The sequence below is a fragment of the Diabrotica undecimpunctata genome, chromosome 5 (genome assembly GCF_040954645.1).
Source record: "Diabrotica undecimpunctata isolate CICGRU chromosome 5, icDiaUnde3, whole genome shotgun sequence".
In the NCBI taxonomy this organism is placed as follows: Eukaryota; Metazoa; Arthropoda; class Insecta; order Coleoptera; family Chrysomelidae; genus Diabrotica; species Diabrotica undecimpunctata.
In genome coordinates this window covers 95,068,905-95,090,735 of record NC_092807.1, presented here as the reverse complement: position 1 = coordinate 95,090,735, position 21,831 = coordinate 95,068,905, and the positions used below count along the sequence as shown (strand labels likewise).

At 32.8% G+C, this 21,831-nt stretch overlaps 1 protein-coding gene across 1 annotated transcript in view; it reads right to left on the bottom strand.

The window, feature by feature from the left end:
• Tango1 (transport and golgi organization 1) overlaps positions 1-21,616 on the bottom strand; it is a 30,641-nt gene extending 9,025 nt beyond the window's left edge. The window contains exons 1-7 of the mRNA XM_072532253.1: positions 21,446-21,616; positions 20,920-21,366; positions 14,605-14,859; positions 13,182-14,360; positions 9,366-10,277; positions 4,143-4,453; positions 1,279-1,652 (exon numbers count right to left, since the gene is read on the bottom strand). Of these exons, the coding sequence (XP_072388354.1) occupies positions 1,279-1,652; positions 4,143-4,453; positions 9,366-10,277; positions 13,182-14,360; positions 14,605-14,859; positions 20,920-21,366; positions 21,446-21,551 (3,584 nt within the window). The 5' untranslated portion in view covers positions 21,552-21,616. The remainder of the gene's footprint in view (positions 1-1,278; positions 1,653-4,142; positions 4,454-9,365; positions 10,278-13,181; positions 14,361-14,604; positions 14,860-20,919; positions 21,367-21,445) is intronic.
• Between the last annotated feature and the right edge of the window lie 215 nt (positions 21,617-21,831).

Genomic DNA, 21,831 nt, shown 5'->3' with positions numbered 1-21,831 from the left:
ATGACATGAGTATTGAACAAGTAATGGAAATAAAATACCTGAGAATTACACTGTCCAGATTTGGAGACCTGGACAAAGAAGTGAGAGATTAAGTACAAAAAGCAAATAGACAAACAGACACACTAACACTGAGATGAAGTAAAGAATTTATAAAGCTAGTTTAAGACCAATAATGACATATGCCTCAGAAACAAGACCCGACACAGCCACAACGCAAAGGCTACTGGAACCGGCAGAGATGAGAGTACTGAGAATAATTACAGGAAATACGCTGAGAGATCGAAATAGAAGTGAAGAGATTAGAAGAAAATTAACGTATAGTGTATAAATGAATGGACACAAAATAGAAAAAAAAGAATGAAATAACCACATAAGCAGAATGGAGGAGACCCGTGTCGTCAAAATGGCAAGACATAAGTCACCAATCGGCAAAAGAAGTATTGGACGACCGCGCAAAAGATGGAGTGACAACCTTTCATAGAGGTATTAATTCACCAATGAACAAGCAGAATTGCTTATAAAGAGGAAGAAGAAAAACAGCATAAGAAAATAATATTAGCAGAGTATAGGTCGCTTGGGCCACCCCCTCCACTTCCACTCTGACGTCACAAGATGGCAGCTGACCGCTGTCAACTGTCATGTCAAGTGTCAGCTCTTAAACTTAAAGATGGCGTCAATTCTTCTTCTTTTCGTATGACATCGTTCAAACGTCAAAAGCGACCCATACTCTGCTAATAATTCTTTAAAAAATAACCATTTGTTCGATTTTGAAAATGTGCAGATTTTAGAAAGAGCCAAATTTCAATAAATGGTGTATATTAGAGATGATTCATATTAAAAAAGAATAAACTTGTATTAATAATAAAACTGATATCAAAGATCTTTCCAATTTATATATACAGAGGAGTAAAGTATGGACACAAGTAAATATCTTTGAAACCAAAAAGAGAATATTCATGAAACTGTAACAGTAACTTTTGTTACTGCTCTACTTCCGATTCACCGGATATACTCAACTTATTCAATTTAAATAAAACACTCTGTATATTTTTTGAAGACTTTCATATATATATATATATATATATATATATATATATATATATATATATATATATATATATATATATATATATATATATATATATATATATATATATATATATATATATATATCTAGGTTGGTAGAAAAAAAAATTGTTAAAACGAAAAATAAATCACTTAGGAGTCGAACAGAACAATATCTGAGTATCGACAAAAACAAGTAAGTATTGATCTTACCTTTGCAGTTCTTCCTCTCTTTTCTTAAAATAATTATTTAAAACTTCCAATTTCATCGTAGCTTCCACTTTTTCCTTATCAGATTCCTGGTACTTCTTTAATAAGTCATTGTTTTCATCTATCACAGCTTGGCATTTCTTTTCAAACAGTATCTTGGCATCTTCTTCTTGTTTTATTATTAAGGAATATCTTTCGTTTTCGGATTTTAGCTGCTCGAGCTCGGCTTTTATCGACGTGGCGTCCAAGAGGGATTGAAGGGCTGCGTTGTCATTCTTTATGGATTTTATATCCTTCAGACTATCTTTCAAAGATTGGTACTCTTTTATTTTTAGATCTGCTTTGCGCTGAGCGTCTGCGAGTTGAGTTTTCAAGATCTGAAAATAAAGAAGAAAATTAGCATCAATTAGCGGATCGATGTGGGCGCATACTCCAATTTAAATGTCACAAGGAAATAGTTAAGTATATTGCAATTGAGTGCTCTCCGAGATAACCGAGAAAAATATTTGGGTCACTAACCACTTCGATTTGAATTTTTATGCTTAACAAAAATACCCAAACACATAAAAAAGAAAGGAATAACACAGGCTTTTAGAACAAACAACAACTTAGGGAAATATATTAAAAACGACAAGAGCCAAAATAGAAATTTCGACATATCAACATATGCCACTGCCTATAACACTTTCTCTTTGCACTTAAGCATATATCTAGTTATGCCACCACGTTAAACATCCTTTTTAGAGTACATTATCAATTAAAAATTGAAAACACGATTTTTTGGACATATCAACTTCTGCCATAACGCCACAGATATAATACCTGTAAGAATTCTTACACACTCTACATTTATCGCAATTCCCAAAAACTACAAATCAATAAAATTTTTGGAATATAAATTAAATCAGTAATATTAGTGAGTCATGCCATTAAGCATTTTCTAAGAATACTTCACAGTCAGATCATGCACAGATATTATGAATTTCGAAAAAGAATTGGATAAAGCCCAGCACATAAGATTGAGACCAGAGAGTTATTTGTTAGTAATGTAATAAAATTAGAGATGTCTAATAGTGTGTTGAATGACACTCTCGTATTGACACTTTAGAGTATGTCAATCGTATTGATACAGTTGAAATAACACAGTGATACCTATGACACAGTTCAACACAGCGTATTAAAATACATATTTTGTGATAGTGTCGTACGCAGCGTCGACTACAGTCGACACAGTGTCAGTTTCTTTTTCGTTAATCTTCGACACGCATACAATAAATTACAGCATAGGTACCCACAAGCTCACAAATTTAGTTATGTAGTAATCGTTGTTGCCGCGAGTATATTTGTAAAAGTACCTACCCAAAAAAGTGAAGAAAGTTTATAGTCGGCAATTAAAAGAATGAACATAATATACAAGGAAGTGTCCATGAAATGCCCCAGAATTGTTGTACTATTACTATAAATCTATGAACCAATTAGAATAAATATCGAATATCAACAATTAAAAGATTTTAAAGAAAGTATTATACATCATCCATTTTTTCTTTCTTTCACTAAATTCGAATCTAGGAATACTCAGTCTTGAAGTATCCACTTTAGGGTAATTTCTCATAAAATGTACTAAAGTACCTCGAGAAAAAAAATGTTTTCTTTTAATTTAACCCATAATTTTTTGAATATTGATCACTTCATGCAATAAAAAAAGTGCCTTAAGTATACCAATGTTATTTTGATAGTGTGAGTTTTAAAGAATTTCCATAATTTGGCAACTATATACATAGCTATATTTAGAATTCGTATTAAGAGTATCGTTTCTCGCTCGATGTAACAGTGGGGCAGTGTTTCTGTACTATGCCACACATAATACTGAAACACGGTGTCATGAAACTTTATTGTGCTGATACAAGCAGCTGTGTCAGTGTCATTGTATCAACACTCGAAAATTTACGGTGTTACCCATGACTACAGCAAACGCCAGTTAACTTGGCGACGGAATACGCACAACGTCACTGAGAAATAGATTATGTTTATGCCCCATGATTCTCCTATTGGTTTACTATTTCTGATAAGTAGTTTCAGTGGCGTAACGGTATAGTTCAAATAATTATTAAACAATTAAAAAAGTAGTAATATTTTTTCGCAAGCTTTAATATATCATTAGAAAGATGTAATTGTTATTATTTTTAGTCAATTTAAATAGAAAGCCACTGGTTTTTAATATCTCTTTAATTTAACATACAAACACAATAATAATTATGACTGAATTTAATTAACAAATAAAACTACGTTGATATTGTCTTTCATATTAAATGGAATGTATTGTATAAATAAATGTAACTTTTAAAATGTAATTACTTTCTAACGCCATCATTTAAAGAAACTACCACGAACACACTTAACTATCCAAAATAATAAGAAGTCTGAAAAATAACAGCCCCACTTCACTTTTGTGTTACGCACCTGACTACTGGGAGGAGACTGATGACAACCACCTAATCCACCCTAAGCGGACTTCAATTTTGAGTTTGTGCGCCTAGCCAACTTAAGTGGCGTTGACAGTAAATAAAATTCAGCTCAAGTATTAAATTGTTAATTATTGTGCCTATTTTATCAAAGATTTGTCTTTAAGAGATCATGTTAATGAAATCTAAAGCAAGTTACTTAAATAGAGCTCTTATTTAACAGGCTTCATATAGAGAAACGAATTATTTGAACTGCTGTAAAATCTCAATTGTTCAAGACTAGTGCCTCGACGTTAATAACAGTTATTATTTTAAGCATATTGCAGACTACCTTGCCAGATTTTGGTTAGATTTTAACCAAAAATAAAATGGATATAATGGAAGACTACGTATTGATCAACTTACTTTGATTTCGTTACTGAACATCTCCTTCTTCATCATTTCTTCACTACATTTTTGTCGATAAATCGAAATTTCTTCCTGAAGAGATTTTTCTTGCTGGTCCCTTTCTCTTTCGATCCTCAAAATCTGATCTACGATTTCATCTAGTTTCTGTTGCAAGTCAGTACAGTGTTTTTTGCTCTCGTCCAACTGCGCTTGCAACCCAGCACTTTCTTCTTCTTTGTCGCTCAACGATTTGGAAATATCGTTTATGATCGATTTCTGTTCTAATAGTTGCCTGTGTAATTGCTCGACATTTTCTTTTAACTTCTCACCTAAAATAATAAAGGCATAACTATATTAAAAAAAAATAATCAAGGTCAGAAAAAACTTATGTGGTACTATACTACTCCCATAGAGAAGATACCAAAAAACTATTAATACTATTTTTTACGAAACATAAAGTAAATCAGAAAGGTTATGAATAAAGATCTATTATAGATCTATTAAGAGATCTATTATAGGTAACTACCAAATTAAAACAAGCCACAAAAAAGAAACAAATAAAAAATAAGAGCTACAAAAGAATTCTATCATTCTGAAAGCATTGAATAATTATACAAGTATAGAGGGTTGAAATTCCAAGACATGGATATACAAGCGATATACTGCTTGCAACACACCAAGCTTAAGCCACTGCAAAGAATGGAAAACGGGACTTATAATAAAGATACCAAAAAAAAGGGTTACAAAATATATTACGAAAACTGCGACTGGACACCAGAAACAACCAGCCTATTGTGATCAACAACCAAGAAATTGAAAGGGTGGTGGAATTTGTATATCTGGGCAGTATAATTGACTGCAACGGTGGGTGGTACAAAGCATGATGTGCAGGAAAGAATTAATAAGGCTCACTCGCGATGCCTACAATATACTTAATAACATGGAAATCCAGGATTTATACAACTAAAACGAAATAAAAAATAAAGTTGTATTACTATATGGCTATGAAACGTGGAAGATATCAGCACCCATAGTAAACCAATTACAAGTATCCATTGCAGAATTTGGAGTCGACAGGTTTTCTTCTTTTCATATTTTTATGTATTTTCTTTTTCTTGAAAAAAAGTTGAAATTTGCCACAATAAGTTTCAGTTGGTGTACAGAGGTACTTCAGCCGTCAGAAATGAAAATGCCACTGAACCTCTAAACGTCATACGAACAAGCTGAGTTTTGCTGAGAATGTACATTTTGGGAGTCCAAAAAAGATGCAAAAAAGCCTACCACTTTTACCCCCGGGTTTATCCCTAAAACCTCCAGTCAAAAGGGGAGAAAAATTTTTTTTCACTTTTTTATGTAAATTATATTGATCATGTTTTTTCTGCGATTCTTCCACTTCGATGCATGTTTCCATCATCCACTTTTCCTTAGCCCCTTTCATTTTGTTCCTTATTAATTTATGTTTTTCTCTGTACTTATTTGGGTTTTTGTTTCTTTGTTTCAGGCAGAGTCATGAGTGCATAAAAAGAAGAAGAAGAAGAAGGTTTTAAAGATTAGACTCTAAAAATGAAAATTCCACTACGACTGGCCAATATTGATAATTTTAAAGATCTTATGAGAATCGTAAAAAATAGCAAAAATCGGCAACATTTATTTATTGATCAGATTTATAGAAACTCTATTTGCGGCAAAACACAAAATTGTATACAAAAGCTGCTCTCTTCACCTTTAAACCGCATTTTGATTCGATAGGACACTCTGATCCAAAGATATCGCATTTTTACTGCTGAGTTGATACAAATTTTATTTAAAATTAATTTCGTGTGCGTAACTGAAATTCAACATCGTCGTTCTCTTCAAGTGTTGTTTCTGAGAAAATGGTTTATTTTACATAAAAAGTGGTAATAAACATTTCTATTCAAAATTATTTCAGCTACATTTTTTGTTTGAAATATTTTTTCTGCGACGTAGAGATTCTTGATAAATCTTTTTTGCATATTTTTCCTAGTCCCAAAATTGACATTTTCAGCAAAATTCAGCTTGTTCGTATAATTTTTAGAGGTCAAATCTCTGACGACTGGACTAAAGACCTTTATTGAATTTGCAATCGAGAAACCGACTTATTTTTTTCTTTGTGTCAGGGAAAACCCTACGGAATGTAGGGCCAACAGGTCTCTTTTCTCTTTTCTTCTCATGTTCTTATGCCTCTTCTTTTTTGAAAGAAAAATCTGAGAATCTTAAAACTCAGTATCTCGAAGAACCTTATGGAATTTGAATTCAACAGGCCTTCTTATTTTTCTTCCTTTTCTTGAAACAAAGGTTCTAGAAACTTGAATATTAGGTTCCACGTGATATAACAAAGAACCCTATAGAATTTGGAGTTAATAGGTGTTTAAGCAACAACCCAAATAATGACAAATTTAGTGCTCGCAGAAAACATCCCGAATAGGGACCTCCACATAAAAGAAACAATGTGTAGAAATACTTATTGGAAAGATCAACCAAACGCATGAAATATGGCGTAGAATAGGTTTGGGTTGGGTTGCTTTTGATAAATTGCGGAGGTATATGAATATGTGTAACTGATAATGATATACAGAGCCAAGACCTAAATATAAACAAAAAAACAGCAGGAAATTTAAGAGTAGCCCAGAGAGCCATAGAAAAAGAGTCATTCCATTCAATTTTGTCGAATGTTCGTGAATTTAAGTCAATCTTTTAAATCACAAAATACAATAAATGGGAAACCTATTCTGCAGTAAAAATAAAAATACCTAAGAAGTAGATAAAAGAAGAAAAATCGGAACTGTAACGGGATCTATACAGCTTTAGACTCCTCAATCAAGGGTTTGGAGGAGATTTCGAACATCTCTGTATACACAGGTATACAGAGATTAGTTTTCATTATGTGAAGGTAAGTTGGAATTTTATAAAATTAACAGAATCATCAACAACATGCAGTTGTCCTATATTGTCTCAAAATGACTAGTCTGTACAGGCTAAATGCACAACATCGATGCCATACTTCTTTGCAAACTTGCATTAAAATAAACATCACTTCTTACTACTTAGCCCAATCCATCTTTTGTGTTGAGGGTAGCTTAAGTACTAATGCCCACTAACGACCCTGCCTGGCTTCCTTCTGTCAGTGGTTCTCAAACACAAATAATATTTGCTACAGCATACTTGGGTTAAATTAAAATAAAATAGAAATTAATGACTTTTATTTATGTCACACAAGCAGTTTGTTTTTAATTCTACAGTATGTGCTAGAGATTCAAACCATTTGTTTATAGATTTAAATAAAATCGAATAAAATAAAACTAAAATATAAAGAAACATTTTATTTATGTATTGTTCCGTTCAAAAGTTAACGGGGGAAGGACTTTTAAAAACCGCACTGTATATGTTGGCAGTAACAAAACGTAGAAATGTCCAAAAATAAAACTAATAAATAAGTTGAAAATAAAAGAAGTCATTGTATTTAATTTCGTGAGTAAGTAATCGTAATTGTAACCCATTATATTTAGTTCCTTTTTCTGTCAATCGCTGTCACATTTAGTTTCTGCTTCACTATCATCATCATCATTATTATCGTCACTGTCATCACTATCTACGTTATTTATATTTATAATAATTGTTTCGATATCATCCAACAAATTGTCAATTTCCCACATTTTTTTTCTGTTGCTATTACGTGGTTTACGTAGTTTTTTCATTTCTCTGGCGTAATGACCTGGTACGCTGCTGAAATTAAATTTCGCATTTCAGCTTCTTTAAAATTCGCGTTGCGTCTAGCTATATACCGTTTCACTTCACTCCAAACCATTTCAATGGGATTGAGTTCACAGTGATAGGGTGGGAGCCTCAGAATCTTCACATTGTGCTTTTTGGCAATATCTTCTATTATGTACCTGTCAAATTTTGCTTTGAAGGCCTTGACTACATCAGGTAATTCGCATTTTAGGTAGTCTTCTTGAATATCTTTTTTTAGTGTTGAACTGTTGAACAGTTTTTTCTAACAAATTTAGCATTAAGTTATTTTCGAGCCAATCTTCGAAGGTCGGTCCATCCATTAATATGGTGTTTATTGTTGGTGGTATGTTGTCACGAAAAATTGACGAACTATTCTACGAATTTGGCCCCTGACAGCTTCATTGTACTTATTGTCACGAGAATTACCAACCTTTCGCTTCTTGGGCCTGCTCTTTGGAGATTGTAATCCAGCAGGTGATGAATATTCTTGTCGTATGCAAAATAGTCTTTTCGCAAACACCACTCATTTCTGGCACTTTCCTAATTACACTTGATACAGAATCGTTGTTATCCTGATTAAGATAATAATTAATAATATTCATTAGTATCTGCTTCTCTGAAAGTTTCAGAGCTTTTCCACGTTTCCATTGAACAATTTCCTCCATTTTGCGGTAAAAACTCGGCGTCAAATATAACAATAGCCAACAACAGAAAATAACAATAACTGCCAACAGCAAATCACAACAACAGCCACCAACAAATAATAACAATAACAAAACAGTAACAGTACATCCAAGATGGTACAAATAATCGTAACTCTAATATGTTTACGCGCTCCGAAGAACAAATAAAGACTAATTAAGGCCCTGGATGTATCAAGCTTTTAAACATATTCTGTACAAGAATTACTCTAATTGCTTCTTAATTACTGAATAACTTAGAAGAAAGTATTTGCAGTTGATATCAACCAAAATTACAAATTCCTTACACATTATGGCAGTAATTAGCACCGCAGGGACATAAATAACATTTTAAATTTGGCAGTTAGTAGAAATTACCAGAATTATTTTAAACTTTGAAACAAATGTTTATTTAATGCACATTTTATTATACTACTGCTACTATTAAAAGATAAAAGTTGATAAGTTACTATTAGAAACAAATAATGTACAGTATTATGTAAAATTATGAGCAAACGATATTTGCAAATTACATAAAATTTTACGTGAGGACTTGTTGAGAACTCCTGGTTTATTCCGTTTATTTTAAAAGATAGATAAGAGATAAAGCCATCGCTCACTGCATAAAACTGGCAACGTCTTGGAGAAATTCCCATAAGGTTAGCATTGCATATCTTACCCTGTACAGACTAGTCATTTTGAGACAAAGTATAGTGAAAGTTGTAAATAAATATTGAAAATAAATCGAACCGTGACAGTTATAAGTAATAAAACAATGTTAATTTTAAAAAAGTATATTTCCACTTACCTCCATTATTTGAATCCAACATTTCCGAAATGATCCTGTTCAACTCCATGCCCACCTCCGTAGACGATTCCAATTCTTTCTCCAAGCTCTCGATCTGGTCCTCGAGCTCATTTTTATTTTCAGTTTCCTTCTGAAGACTCAAGACTTGCATCTCAAGAGTTTGCCTTAGAACTTCTTGCTCCGCCAACTGTTGTTTTAACAGATCAACTTCCTCAGAAGGAACATGAGTTCCGGTCGAAGCACTTTCTTGCAAGATATCGTTCTCTTTCATAATCACCAGCAATTCTTTTTCTAATTTATTAATTTTTTGCACCAGCGGTGCCTCTCTACTGCTTTTGTCTATCAATAGATAAGCGAATAAAAATATTATACAAGATACAGCAGTTGTTCCCAAGTAAATAAGAATATCGGAGCTCATAAGGAAGACTAATTTTTCTAACATACTGTTATTTTCTAGAGTATCACAATTTTCTTCACGACTAAGGTAATAGTCACTGTTTTCCTTACGGTAAGAAGAGTGCTGGTTGTTTTCGTGTATTAAACGGTCTGCATTGCTCACTGGAGTTGAATGAGTCTCTACAGTCTCGTGTTTTCTTTTATCACCACCAAAAAAGGAAAATATTCCTGACAAAAATCCACCACTCTCCACAAATATTGTTTCTTCAATTACCACACCTTCGTCTAAGTTTTCTCCTAGTAAATTATTCGGTAGTGCACCATCGTTATTTTTTAGTGCATTTATTTCAGCATCAGAAGGGGCATCAGGAATTTGGTTATCGTCGTTATTGCGAATTACCGGTCTGTCTACATTGTTTATTTCTGCAGCAATGTCTTTGTTTGGATTCTCGTTGCTATGCCAATGGTTTGAGGAATGGGTTTCAGGTGATAGCGGTATTCCGTTCAGTGGCGTATCTATAAATCAATAAAGTATGTAAATTTCCATGAAAAAACTATAAAATTATACTAACGCTATATTTCTTCCTACTACAGAGAGGCAAAACATGCATATTCGATAAACCTAAGGTAAAATTCTTTTTAATTTAAACACAAAGGATAATAATGGGAGTGTATACTAAAACGATTTAAACAGTTTAAAACGTGACATAATAATTTTACATATTGTAGAAAATATTTGTATTATTTGTGTTGTTTAGTTTTTCTTATTTACACAAATAATATATCCGCATCTACTACTAAGGATTATTAGCGGGGGGACATGTACAAACAGTAAGATACAGACGATTACATAAACATAGTTTACAATTTGGTATATAGTTTAGGGATTTTGGGATAATTTAATAAATATATTAAATTTAACGTCAACACATATTTCAAATTATCACTCAGGGCACACGCGATCCTTTCGTTCTTGTATACTGGACACTCGATAACTAGATGTTTCACTGATAACTCAGTCTTATACTTAGTACACATCGGAGCAGCCTCCTTGTGGAAGATATGTCTGGGTATAAGTAGAGTATGTCCTATTCGAAGTTGATTGATGATGACTTGGTCTTTTCTATTACTTGGTAAGATGAGTGTGGTGCCTACTTGATCTACGAAAAACTTTGGTGGTAGTGTAAAACGCAAGATGTTACTTTGTGATCAGGCAAATGTGTATATCATTTATAATATCAATATTTTGGTCGGCTATTGCATTACTTGTCAGAGAGTCCACTTCCTCATTGTCACTTATTCCCATATCGAAAGGTACCCAGATGAAGGAAAGGTCTTTTCGTTGAGCCTGTAGATGAGATAATTCTTCTTTGCTCTTGAGAAGTATAGCGTGAGTTGTATGTAACTGTTTTATTCCAAGTAATGCGCTCATTGAATCGGTGATAATAAAAAATTTCTTAATGGTGAATTGCCGTAAGTTCTCCGGTATATACACAACAATTTGTTGAAATTCGTATGGTGGACTCGATGTTTTCGCACATATAAGCTGCAGGCTATCCTTCATTACATTTGGAAGCATCTCCTAAACCCTGGAAAAATACCCTAACAGTGGCTGCGATGTCTTCTTCAGAGCCTCCGAGGTCTCAGTCTCCCGAGCCCCCAGACACTACTACACTGATCAATAATCAATGCATTACTGGTGCTGGGAATACAGGACGGGCCATTTATACGGTCGATGGTGACGTGACTTGGATGGAGATTTGCGTGGGAGCTAGCGTGGGGATTGCGGCAGAGCGAGAAACAGCTTAGACTATAACAGACTCACTGTGTATGTATGCATATTTTTAATGTATGTTACATGACATTGGGGAGTTGTCTGTCTCGTATCGGACACGTCTCCAGGTGGTGGATAGGGGAACACTCTAAGCGGTCATAGGACCGGTGGATAGTTGGGAAATAAAAATACCAACCGCGAACCAAAACAGACTAAGGTATGGCAACCCTAGCAAAAGAGTATCTAGCCCTCCAGGTTTGAGGTTGGGCTAGAGGTTGACAACCTCCTCCTGTAAAAAAACATATGTTACAGAACCTCAGAAACTTTTTAGCTGGACGGAACTCACGACGAAGACTCTGCTAACGAAAAATGGAATTGAGATTAGGAACATGAAATACCAGAACCTTGTACCGAATTGGAGCACTCACATCTTTAATGGACATAGTAAACACATACAAAGTAAATGTTTTAGCACTGCAGGAAATGCGGTGGACGTGAACTGGCACTCTTGACAACCCATTTATGCTTCCATAAATTCCTCGTAGACACACCGTCTCAGGACTAGCAACTTCAACGTGGAGTCATATGTCTCCATGTTACCTAATCCAACAGTAACTTTAACATCCTAATATTTTATAAGAAATACTGTCAAACAAATGTAACTAATTATTTGTTAACGGGTTTTTACCCATATATTTAGTGGTTACATTCATGTACTCCTAGACACTGATGATGGAATGATGGATTCCAAAAACGTTTTGTCTAACATAGCCCATTTGGGTTTTTAAATATATACCTTTTACACAGGATTTTAATTAATTTTTTATGTATTGAATAGATGGGTGGAATACTTTAACCAGGCACTTAATATAGAGGGAGAAGAAGAAAACCTGGAAGACGAAAGAGATGAGGTAAGGGGAGCAGACGAGAGGGAAGAGGAACCACCAACGGAACAAATCATCCGGAATAGATAATCTCCCAGTTGAACTGTATAACGAAGGTGGACATGATACCATTATGACATAACAGCAGCTTATAAAAGAAATATGGACACAGAAATCCCTCCCCAATGATTGGAATACATTGCACCATACACAAAAAAGAGATATCTTTGAATGCTCTAACCACAGAGAAATTACGCTTCTAAATGCAGCATATAAAATATTTTCCACAGTACTGTCACTGTATGGCACCATATGCAGAACCTTTTAAAACAAAGAATGGCCTGAGCCAGGGAGACCTTCTCTCCTGTATACTGTTCAATCTGGCTCTGGAAAAAGTAATGTGTATGTCACAAATCACAACCACACAAGGTTTCTTGATAACATCGATGAAGACATGCCTGGCGGAGAAAGGCAATAGATAGGGATGACTGGAGAGAAATTCTTAAGGAGGCTAGGATCCATGCAGGGTTGTAAAGCCAGAATGATGCTGATACATGACATTGGCAATTTTTTCGTTTCATCAATTTCAATACTTTTTAAAAAAATTTAAAATTTAGATTTTTTAATTAGTCTAGACATACTACATATGGTTTATGTCTGTAAAAATATATAATTTCAAAGTGCGGTAAAGATTGAAAAAATCTCATAGAGGGACACACTAATCAGTAATAATATAATTAGAGCACAATAGAAAAAACTTACCTTGTGGTGGAGGAACTTCTATTTTGGGTTTGTTTACTTCAGAAGGCCAAAAACCAATAACAGGTGTCTTCAGAAGTTGTTCTGCACTACTGCCTGACTGATCTACATTTTCTGATTTGGACTCCTCAAGATTAGTATTTGCACCATACTTTGATTCAGGACTCGACAGCAACTGATTAACATCAGGAGATGATGTATCACTAGTCAAATTATCATTCTCAGAAACCCCTGGATTTACTTTGTTAACTTCAGAAGATGAATTACTATGGATGGAATCAGTTTCCACAACTTCTGGCTTTTCAACAACTTTATCATCAGGTTTTTTATCATATAAAGATGCTACAATTGGAGAATAAATAGTTCCTTGAGGTTTCAATTCCTGCATTTGTTCAATTGGATCTGGTGTTACTGTTTCTGTAGGCACAACAGGAATAAATTCTATTTGGTCCATATTAGTCAGAGTGGTAGCGTCAATAGGTAACTCAGTTACAGATTCGGTGGATTTTTCCTCAGCTTTCACTTCCTGAAGAACATCTATAACATCAATTACACTTTCTTTTAACTTAATATTCTCTACGGAACCTTGTACTGCTTTATCAGCAGTATCTTCCGTATTTTTATTATTATCATCAGTGTTCAATTTATTGTTGGTTTCAGTAGCATCTGTTTTAGTTGGATCGCTATGTTCTGTTTTACTAACATCAATTACTTCTTCAGAGCCAGTGCTTTTAACACCATCCTCACTTTTATTTACTTCAAAACCTTCCTCTTGTTTTTGTTTTTCTACAATAATATCATTTGCTGTTTTCAATGGATCAACATCTGATTTACTTTCTCCAGAATCCTCCTCTTTTTGTTTTAAATCATTGAATTTATTATCTGCTTCACTTTGACTAACTTTATTATTAGACTCATTTTCACTTATTTCATTTTTCTTTGATTCACTTTGAGTAACTTGGTCTTTACTAAGTTCATCTTTCTTCGATTCAGCTTGACCAACTTGATCTTTACTAGATTCATTTTCACTTATTTCATTTTTCTTTGATTCTGTAGGTTTCTCTTTTTCACTTTCTTCTATTTTATTTGGTTTGACTTCAGGCTTATTTGTAGCTTCTGCTGAATTTTCTTTAACTTCAACAACATTTTCTTTGGGGATTTCTTCAACAGTGCTGCCTTTTTCTAAAAAATAAAAAAATAGGGGGAATAGTACAAAAACTCATGAAAAAAATCAAGGTAACACAACAATCAACAAAATTCAGAATCAGAAAAATAGAAGAATATGAAAAAAAGAATAGGTACACAAAAAACTATTACAAAAATTGGGAAAGATAACTAAGATTAATTAATGAATAAAATCATTGAGTCAAACAAGACAAAGTTGATTATAAATAAGTTTTTTTTTTAATAATGTATTGAACATTACCAGAATCTGATCCAGTTAATTTTTCTTTAGAATCTACATATACATCTTCTTCATCATCCTCTTCTGCATCCTCCTCATCATCACTATCTTCATCATCATCTTCTTCTTCATCATCTTCTGGTGATTCATCATCATTTATCCAATTTTTAATTGAGGAAAATACTCCACCTACAACTGAATCTTCATTTTTTACTTCAGCTTCGGTTTCTAGACTAGGCTGTGGTAATTTTTCTGTCTTACCATCTTCTTTATCATCTAATAAAAACACATAAAAACCATTATTTAGTATTTGATATTACAATTTGATTATGTAGTCACATTTTAGCCTTTATAAAGGTAAAATTAGCCATTCTATATGTATCTTCTAAGACTTAACACAAATTGAACATAACAATGTTTAAAAGTCCATTGGCAATTTTTAGATTTATGAGGATTTTTTATATTTTTATCAAAGTAATAAATAAATAAATACTAAGAAAGAAATATGTACTAAGCATCAAAGTTTGTTCACTCTCATAAAAAGGTGTAAATTTTGACTTTTGAGGTTTCAATATTTAATCATCAATATAGCTTTATTCTGAAATAGGGAAAAATAACACTAGGAATTGATGTGTGATAAATTGCTGATAGAGAACTGAAAGAGAACACGGTAGAAATGGTAAAAACAAGTGATATAATAATGCCAGTATTGTATATGCAAAAATATAGTATTTTGAGCACAATTTCTGAAGTGAAAATCAAAACTTCAAAATAAATCTATTTTCAACTAAAATGGGAATCAGAGATGTTTGCAATAAACGAGGGTCTAAGACAAGGAGGTGTTATGAGCCCCACACTATTCATATTGATTATCGACGACATAATTAAGGAAACAAAAGCAAGTATACACAAAGTACATATCAGATATAGTAAACTACAACCGGTTGGTATAGCTGAGTGTGCATTCGCAGATGATCTCATGTTATGCGCTTCCAACGAAAGGGACCTCCAGAAAAATATAGATAGCTGGAATAATGAGCTGGCAATTAGAAACATGAAGATTAATGTTAAATAACCAAAGTGATCCTAATAGCGAAAACTAACCGAAATGTTAACATAGAAATTAACCAACAACTCATAGAACAAGTAGATGCATTCAAATACCTAAGGGTTACAATAGACAGAGAAGGTACCATGCAGAATGAAATAACAGAAAGAATAAGTAGTGCTTCAAAAGTGTACCATAATCTTAGTAGAGCATTCATAGGTAAACCGGAAATCAGCAGAAGAACCAAAATGACAGTTTATAAGACAGTATTCCGACCAATCTTTATATATGGAAGCGAGAGCTGGGTTTTACCAAAGCAATTAAAAAGCAAGATACAAGCCATTGATATGAAATATCTAAGACGAGTCAAAGGAATAACACGACGAGACAAAATAATAAATGAAGATGTTAGAGAAGAACTGGGCACATAATCTGTACTACATGCTATTGAAACACAACAAATAAAATGGTTTGGTCATTTGTGCCGAATGAGCGACAACCGACCCATTAAGCAAGTCTGGAAGGCTAAAGTGAAAAGGTTTAACCCTTAACTGGATAATGTGTATCTTAATACACACCTATTTTAGATTTTTTTTTACAAAGTTTAAACCTCCAAATCTGCGTAGATATAGCAATGTGTATTTCGATACACCCCTGTTCTTTATACAGATAACTACACTGTTGCAATTTTTATATTTGGCGGGAATAAATTTGTCAACTATTATAGGTTAGTTCTGTAACGACCGTTTGCCGGGTTCAATTTACCAACTTTTCTCAAGATAAAGGTAGTTTTTGTGGTGACTTGTAAAGTTATTTTAATTCTGTGAATAAAATCGAATAAGGTAAGCATTGTCCTTTAGTAATATGTCAATAGTTTCGTAATTTTAATGTTTGATAAAATGTGAGCTTCGCCTAAAAAACATGTGTATCTAAATTCACATCGCCAATAACACGAACAATAATAAATGTGAATTTGAATACACACTGCCCGTTTTAGACCATTTAAATAAGAACGATGAGTAGCAGCTATCCAGGGTAGTACTTGCTGAATTGTTAACTGTATAAAATTAATTTATTTTGTGATTTTTTTCAAATGTATTCCAATAAGTTTTAATAATGGGCGTTGGGTATTAGTTTCAAGTTCGTCTTTGTTTCAGATTATGACGTCCAACAGAACAAAGAGAATATTACAATTAGCAACTCAACAAATAAATGATGAGGAGGATTGTGAGTATAATATATTAGTTCCCAATAGAAATATTGACTCCGATATTGAAAGTGATAATGAAGAATATATTATGTTACCGCCCGCCCCTTTAGCATATCCTGTAATAGAGGATGTTGATGAATATGAATTAGAAAATTCATCTAAGTTTACTATTTTATCGAATGTATTGCTCGAAAACGAGGATATCTTGGAAAACGAAGCAAACAATGAAGAAGTAGAAAATTCAGAATGTGCTAAAAACAACGAGCTAGATGAGCATATTGGGTATGTTGTAGATGAAACCTTAGCAGATGAGCTTGATGATACACCTCTCAATTTAAAGAAGAACAAACAACAACAAAAAGTTCAAAAGAACAACAAATCCAAGAAAGAAAAAATATACAACTGGACAGAGGAACCTTTTGGTTACCCGGTAGATATTGATGAGGATAATTTTCAAGTTCCAGACGAGATTTTATCTCCAATTGATTACTTTAAAATGTTGTTTGATGATGCGTTATTGGAAATGATAACATATCAAAGTAACCTTTATTCTGAACAACATTCTGGTACCTCAATCAATATGAACAAAAACGAATTGACGGATTTTTTGGCAATAGAGCTGTCAATGGGAATTGTAAAGATGCCAGCTTACACAGATTATTGGAGTGTTCAATTTAGATATGACAAAATAGCTGACATAATGCCACTGAAAAAATATCAAGAAATACGTCGTTATCTACATTTCGTCGATAATAATTCTATTAGTGACGACCGCTATTATAAAATTAGACTTGTGATGGATCATGTACGACGCAATTTTCTGAAAATTCAAGAAGAAAGACGAATGTCCATCGACGAAATGATGGTTCCCTACAAAGGAAAAAAAGCTGGTTCTAGGCGCCAATATATCAAAAATAAGCCTAAGAAATGGGGCTTCAAATTGTTTCTGCGTTGCGGAATCTCAGGAATGGTCTACGATTTCATACCTTATGGCGGCGATGATACATTTCGAGATATCGCATTTGATGAACAAGAAGAGACTTTTGGAATGAGTGAGCAAGTAGTTATAGCTCTTAGTAAAACTATTTCAAATCCGATATGTAGTATTTTGTATTTTGATAACTTTTTTTGTTCTCCTGATCTTGTATCCTATTTAGGCGATGTTAAAGGAATACTTTCACTTGGCACTTTACGCATAAATAGAGTGAGGCATTGTCCCATTAAGGATGAAAAGGAACTTCGAACTGAAGGTAGAGGTTCTTATTTTCAAATGGTCCATAATGACCAGAGGGTAGCAATTGTTCAGTGGTTCGACAATAGAGTAGTACGACTCTGGCATATCCGTTATCTTCCATTAAAAGGTTTGTTAAAAAAAAAAAATCAAACACAAAAACAGACATAACGTGCCCAAAAATAGTTAAAGAGTATAATCGGCATATGGGTGGAGTGGATCTCGCCGGTATGTTTGTATCCCTATATAGAACATCACTGAAAACCCACAGATGGTATATATCAATATTTTCACAAATCTTGGATATTTGTGTAAATAACGCTTGGATTCTATATAAAAGACAAATGCTACTGCTAAACCCGGAGAAAAGAACAAAAACTTTAAAAGAATTTCGTTATTCCATAATCGACAGCTTGTTCCATAAAAATAAAAAACGTGGAAGACCTTCAAATGAGGACATCGCTGTTCCAAAAAAAAGAATAAAAACCATGTTTAAACCCCGGCCAGAAGATGATATAAGATTTGATAATTTCGGACACCTTCCACAATTTTCCACAAAGGGCTGATGCCGCAATTGTGTAAATACCCAAACACATATAAAATGTACCAAATGTGACGCATGTCTTTGTTTTGTGTCAAAACGAGATTGTTTTTACGATTTTCATATGAGAAAGTAATCATTGTAATATTTTTGTTAGCAAAATAAATCAATACAGCCCTGGGGGTTCTCTCATTTTTCCACCTAATATTGATTTAAAACACAAGTACTCAAATTGGTAATGTGTATTGTAATACACACATATTGTTTTATGGATTCTTGGTGTTCTGAATTCAGATACACACGTACAAATCAAAGTCAAAATTTGTTAAAAAAAAGTTTATTGCTGAAAATGTATTAATTGATGACCCACTTCAACAAATAATGTCAGAAAAAATTTTTATTTCGCATATTTCATGTTTTGCCAAGTTAAGGGTTAAAACCAGAGGCAGACCACAGAAAACCTAGAATGACGAAGTAGGGCAGATTTTGAAAAGTAGGGGAATGGAATGGTCAGAAGCTCAAAATAAGGCAAAAAACAAGAAATAATGGACAAAATTCGTGCACAGAATAGAATAAAAAAAATTCTGTATTTTCATTGGATTTGAGATGTAATGTATATCTGTAACCTGTATTTGTATTTACCTCACACCTTAGGGTAGAGAGGTGTTCGATTATATATATATATATATATATATATATATATATATATATATATATATATATATATATATCTCATTAAATACAAGTCTATTTCATGAGAAGGCTCAATACAAGTAACCTGGCAGCATACTAGTACATAAGTCTATAGAATTGCTTATTTATACTATAAAAAAACATTTGAAAAGAGAATGTTTTACAACCATGTACTTCTGGCCATCAGCCAAGCCTGTAATGACTGATATTTAAGATAACCACATACATTAAATTTTAGTTTATTTAAATATAAATTATTTAGCTCAACACATCCAGTAATTTCATAATAAAATTTGGTATTCTGTTATTCATTCACATATCTATGTTATAAACAACTTGGCCTTCCAATACCCAGATAAACTGGTATAAAATAACATCTAAGAAGACTATCTTCTATGGATAAAAAGATAGAAAATCAAAGTAAATGAAACCATCTTGTTGAAAGAAAGATTAGTACCCTATTAAACATATTAGTACCACAAGACACAAATATTAAATACTTTGGAATATACCTAGGTATGTAATGGTAGATTATTCATAGGTGGACAGAAAACATATTGAAAAGGTAAATGATGGCAGTAGATGCAACCCAGATTACATGACCTGTATCTACATACTATGAACAATAAAATTTATTTAAAAAAAAGTACTTGGGACTAAAACTTGATAAACTGTTAATCAAAAAACTTGCATTAAAGCCAAAGGGCAGCAACAGAACAATAAAACTATATAAGTAGAAGAATAAATTAAAAAGCATTCATAATTATTAATTACTTGGAAACAATCTAATATCAAAATTATATATGAATATATTTTTTATTTTTAACTCCAGCTCCTTGAGAGATCAGATAGAGAAAAAAATTCTCATAACCTAGAGAATAGAGAACTAAATGTTGGCTGTACTCGTAAACATATTTGCTGTATATTCTATGTTTTGGGTTTATTGATATATGTGTTTTTTAATTCTGTGTAATGCTCTAACAAAAATTGAACAAAAAGTTGAGTAGGATAAGGTAGTATAAAAATCTTCAGCCATAAAAATGACATACAGTTGGAAAAATGAAATATTACCCATAAATGATCACATCAATCATTAATTTTGTATTTGCTGTCTTTTTCTATAACAAATGTTTGTTATTTATAGAAAAAGACAGCAAATTATATAAAATAAGTGATTGATATGATCATTCATGGGTAATATTTCATTTTTGGACTGTATATGTTTAAAACACTCTCAACAATGAATCAAATCATCTATGGTTATATCAGAATCTAATGTCACTGAATAATTATCAAACCTCTTGTCCTAGGACAGAAACTGACTATTTGAACAAGGACATTATATATCTACCAATCCACACCACATAAAGATTACAGATACACTGAACAATAGTCTTTATTTGCTCTTTGGGAGATAGTTTTTACTCAGATAACATTTCACTAATAATATTATTATACATTTAACCAGAATCAAACATCAAAGTTTAGTAGAGCATAAATGCATATTATATTACATAGAATTCTCTAAAATTCTTAAACAATTTACTGAGTAGTAAATATGAAAGTTGATATAAAGAAAAAGGGAAAGTGAAATTCTGAAGGCTTGTACATACCTGATATTTTTTCTTCTGTAATAGGATTTTCTGTAGTAGGAGTTTCTTGGCTACTTGAAGTACTGCTAACTGTGGATAAAATTGGATTTTCCGTGCTGCTAGGACTGATATCAGCAGGATCTAATAATATTGTGGTACCATCAACTACTTCAAAAGATTCCTTTACTTTATCTGGATTTACTTCCTCTTCTAGAGTGTCTTGAGGCTCAGATGGTTTTTGAGAGATTTCAGTTTCTACAACTACTGTTGGCTTAGCCAGTATTTTATATTCGCGTACATAGCTTTGGGGTATATAGCCTCTTTCCCCATTAATTTCAACGCCCCATAAATCAGGTCTGGAACCAGCTTCTTTGCTGAATACTTTAATGTTTGTATTGGGCCTAAACGATAACATATACTTCTCTGGCCTGTTATATCCTAATAGCGTTTTTGCCAGAGAAATTGGTTCTAAAATTAAAAATGACAAGGGAACATCAGAAGTAGGTTACATGTTATTTTGTATACATTATTTATTCTTTAGACTTACCTGAACAGTCTTCGTTAACACATAATCTCTTGTCTGATATTAAACAATGTGTATTATAAATATTAAATAAAAATACAATAAAACATATTAACTTAAAACTACACATTTTGTCATACTTTGACAATTTGCTTCAGCTTAGGCCACATCACTTGTTTTTAAAACTACAGGTGCCATCTACCGACTGTTTTCCACGTCATTAGTGTCAGAATATTTGATCAGCACTTTTTTTGTGAGTAGCCTTTAAAAACAATTTAACTTCTAATATAATTTTTTGTCTTAATAAGTCTTATTAAATCATATAAACATCACGATGCACTTACACATTGATATTTATATATTTTTTTTCTTCTTCCTCCTCTTTATAAGCAATTCTGCTTGTTCATTAA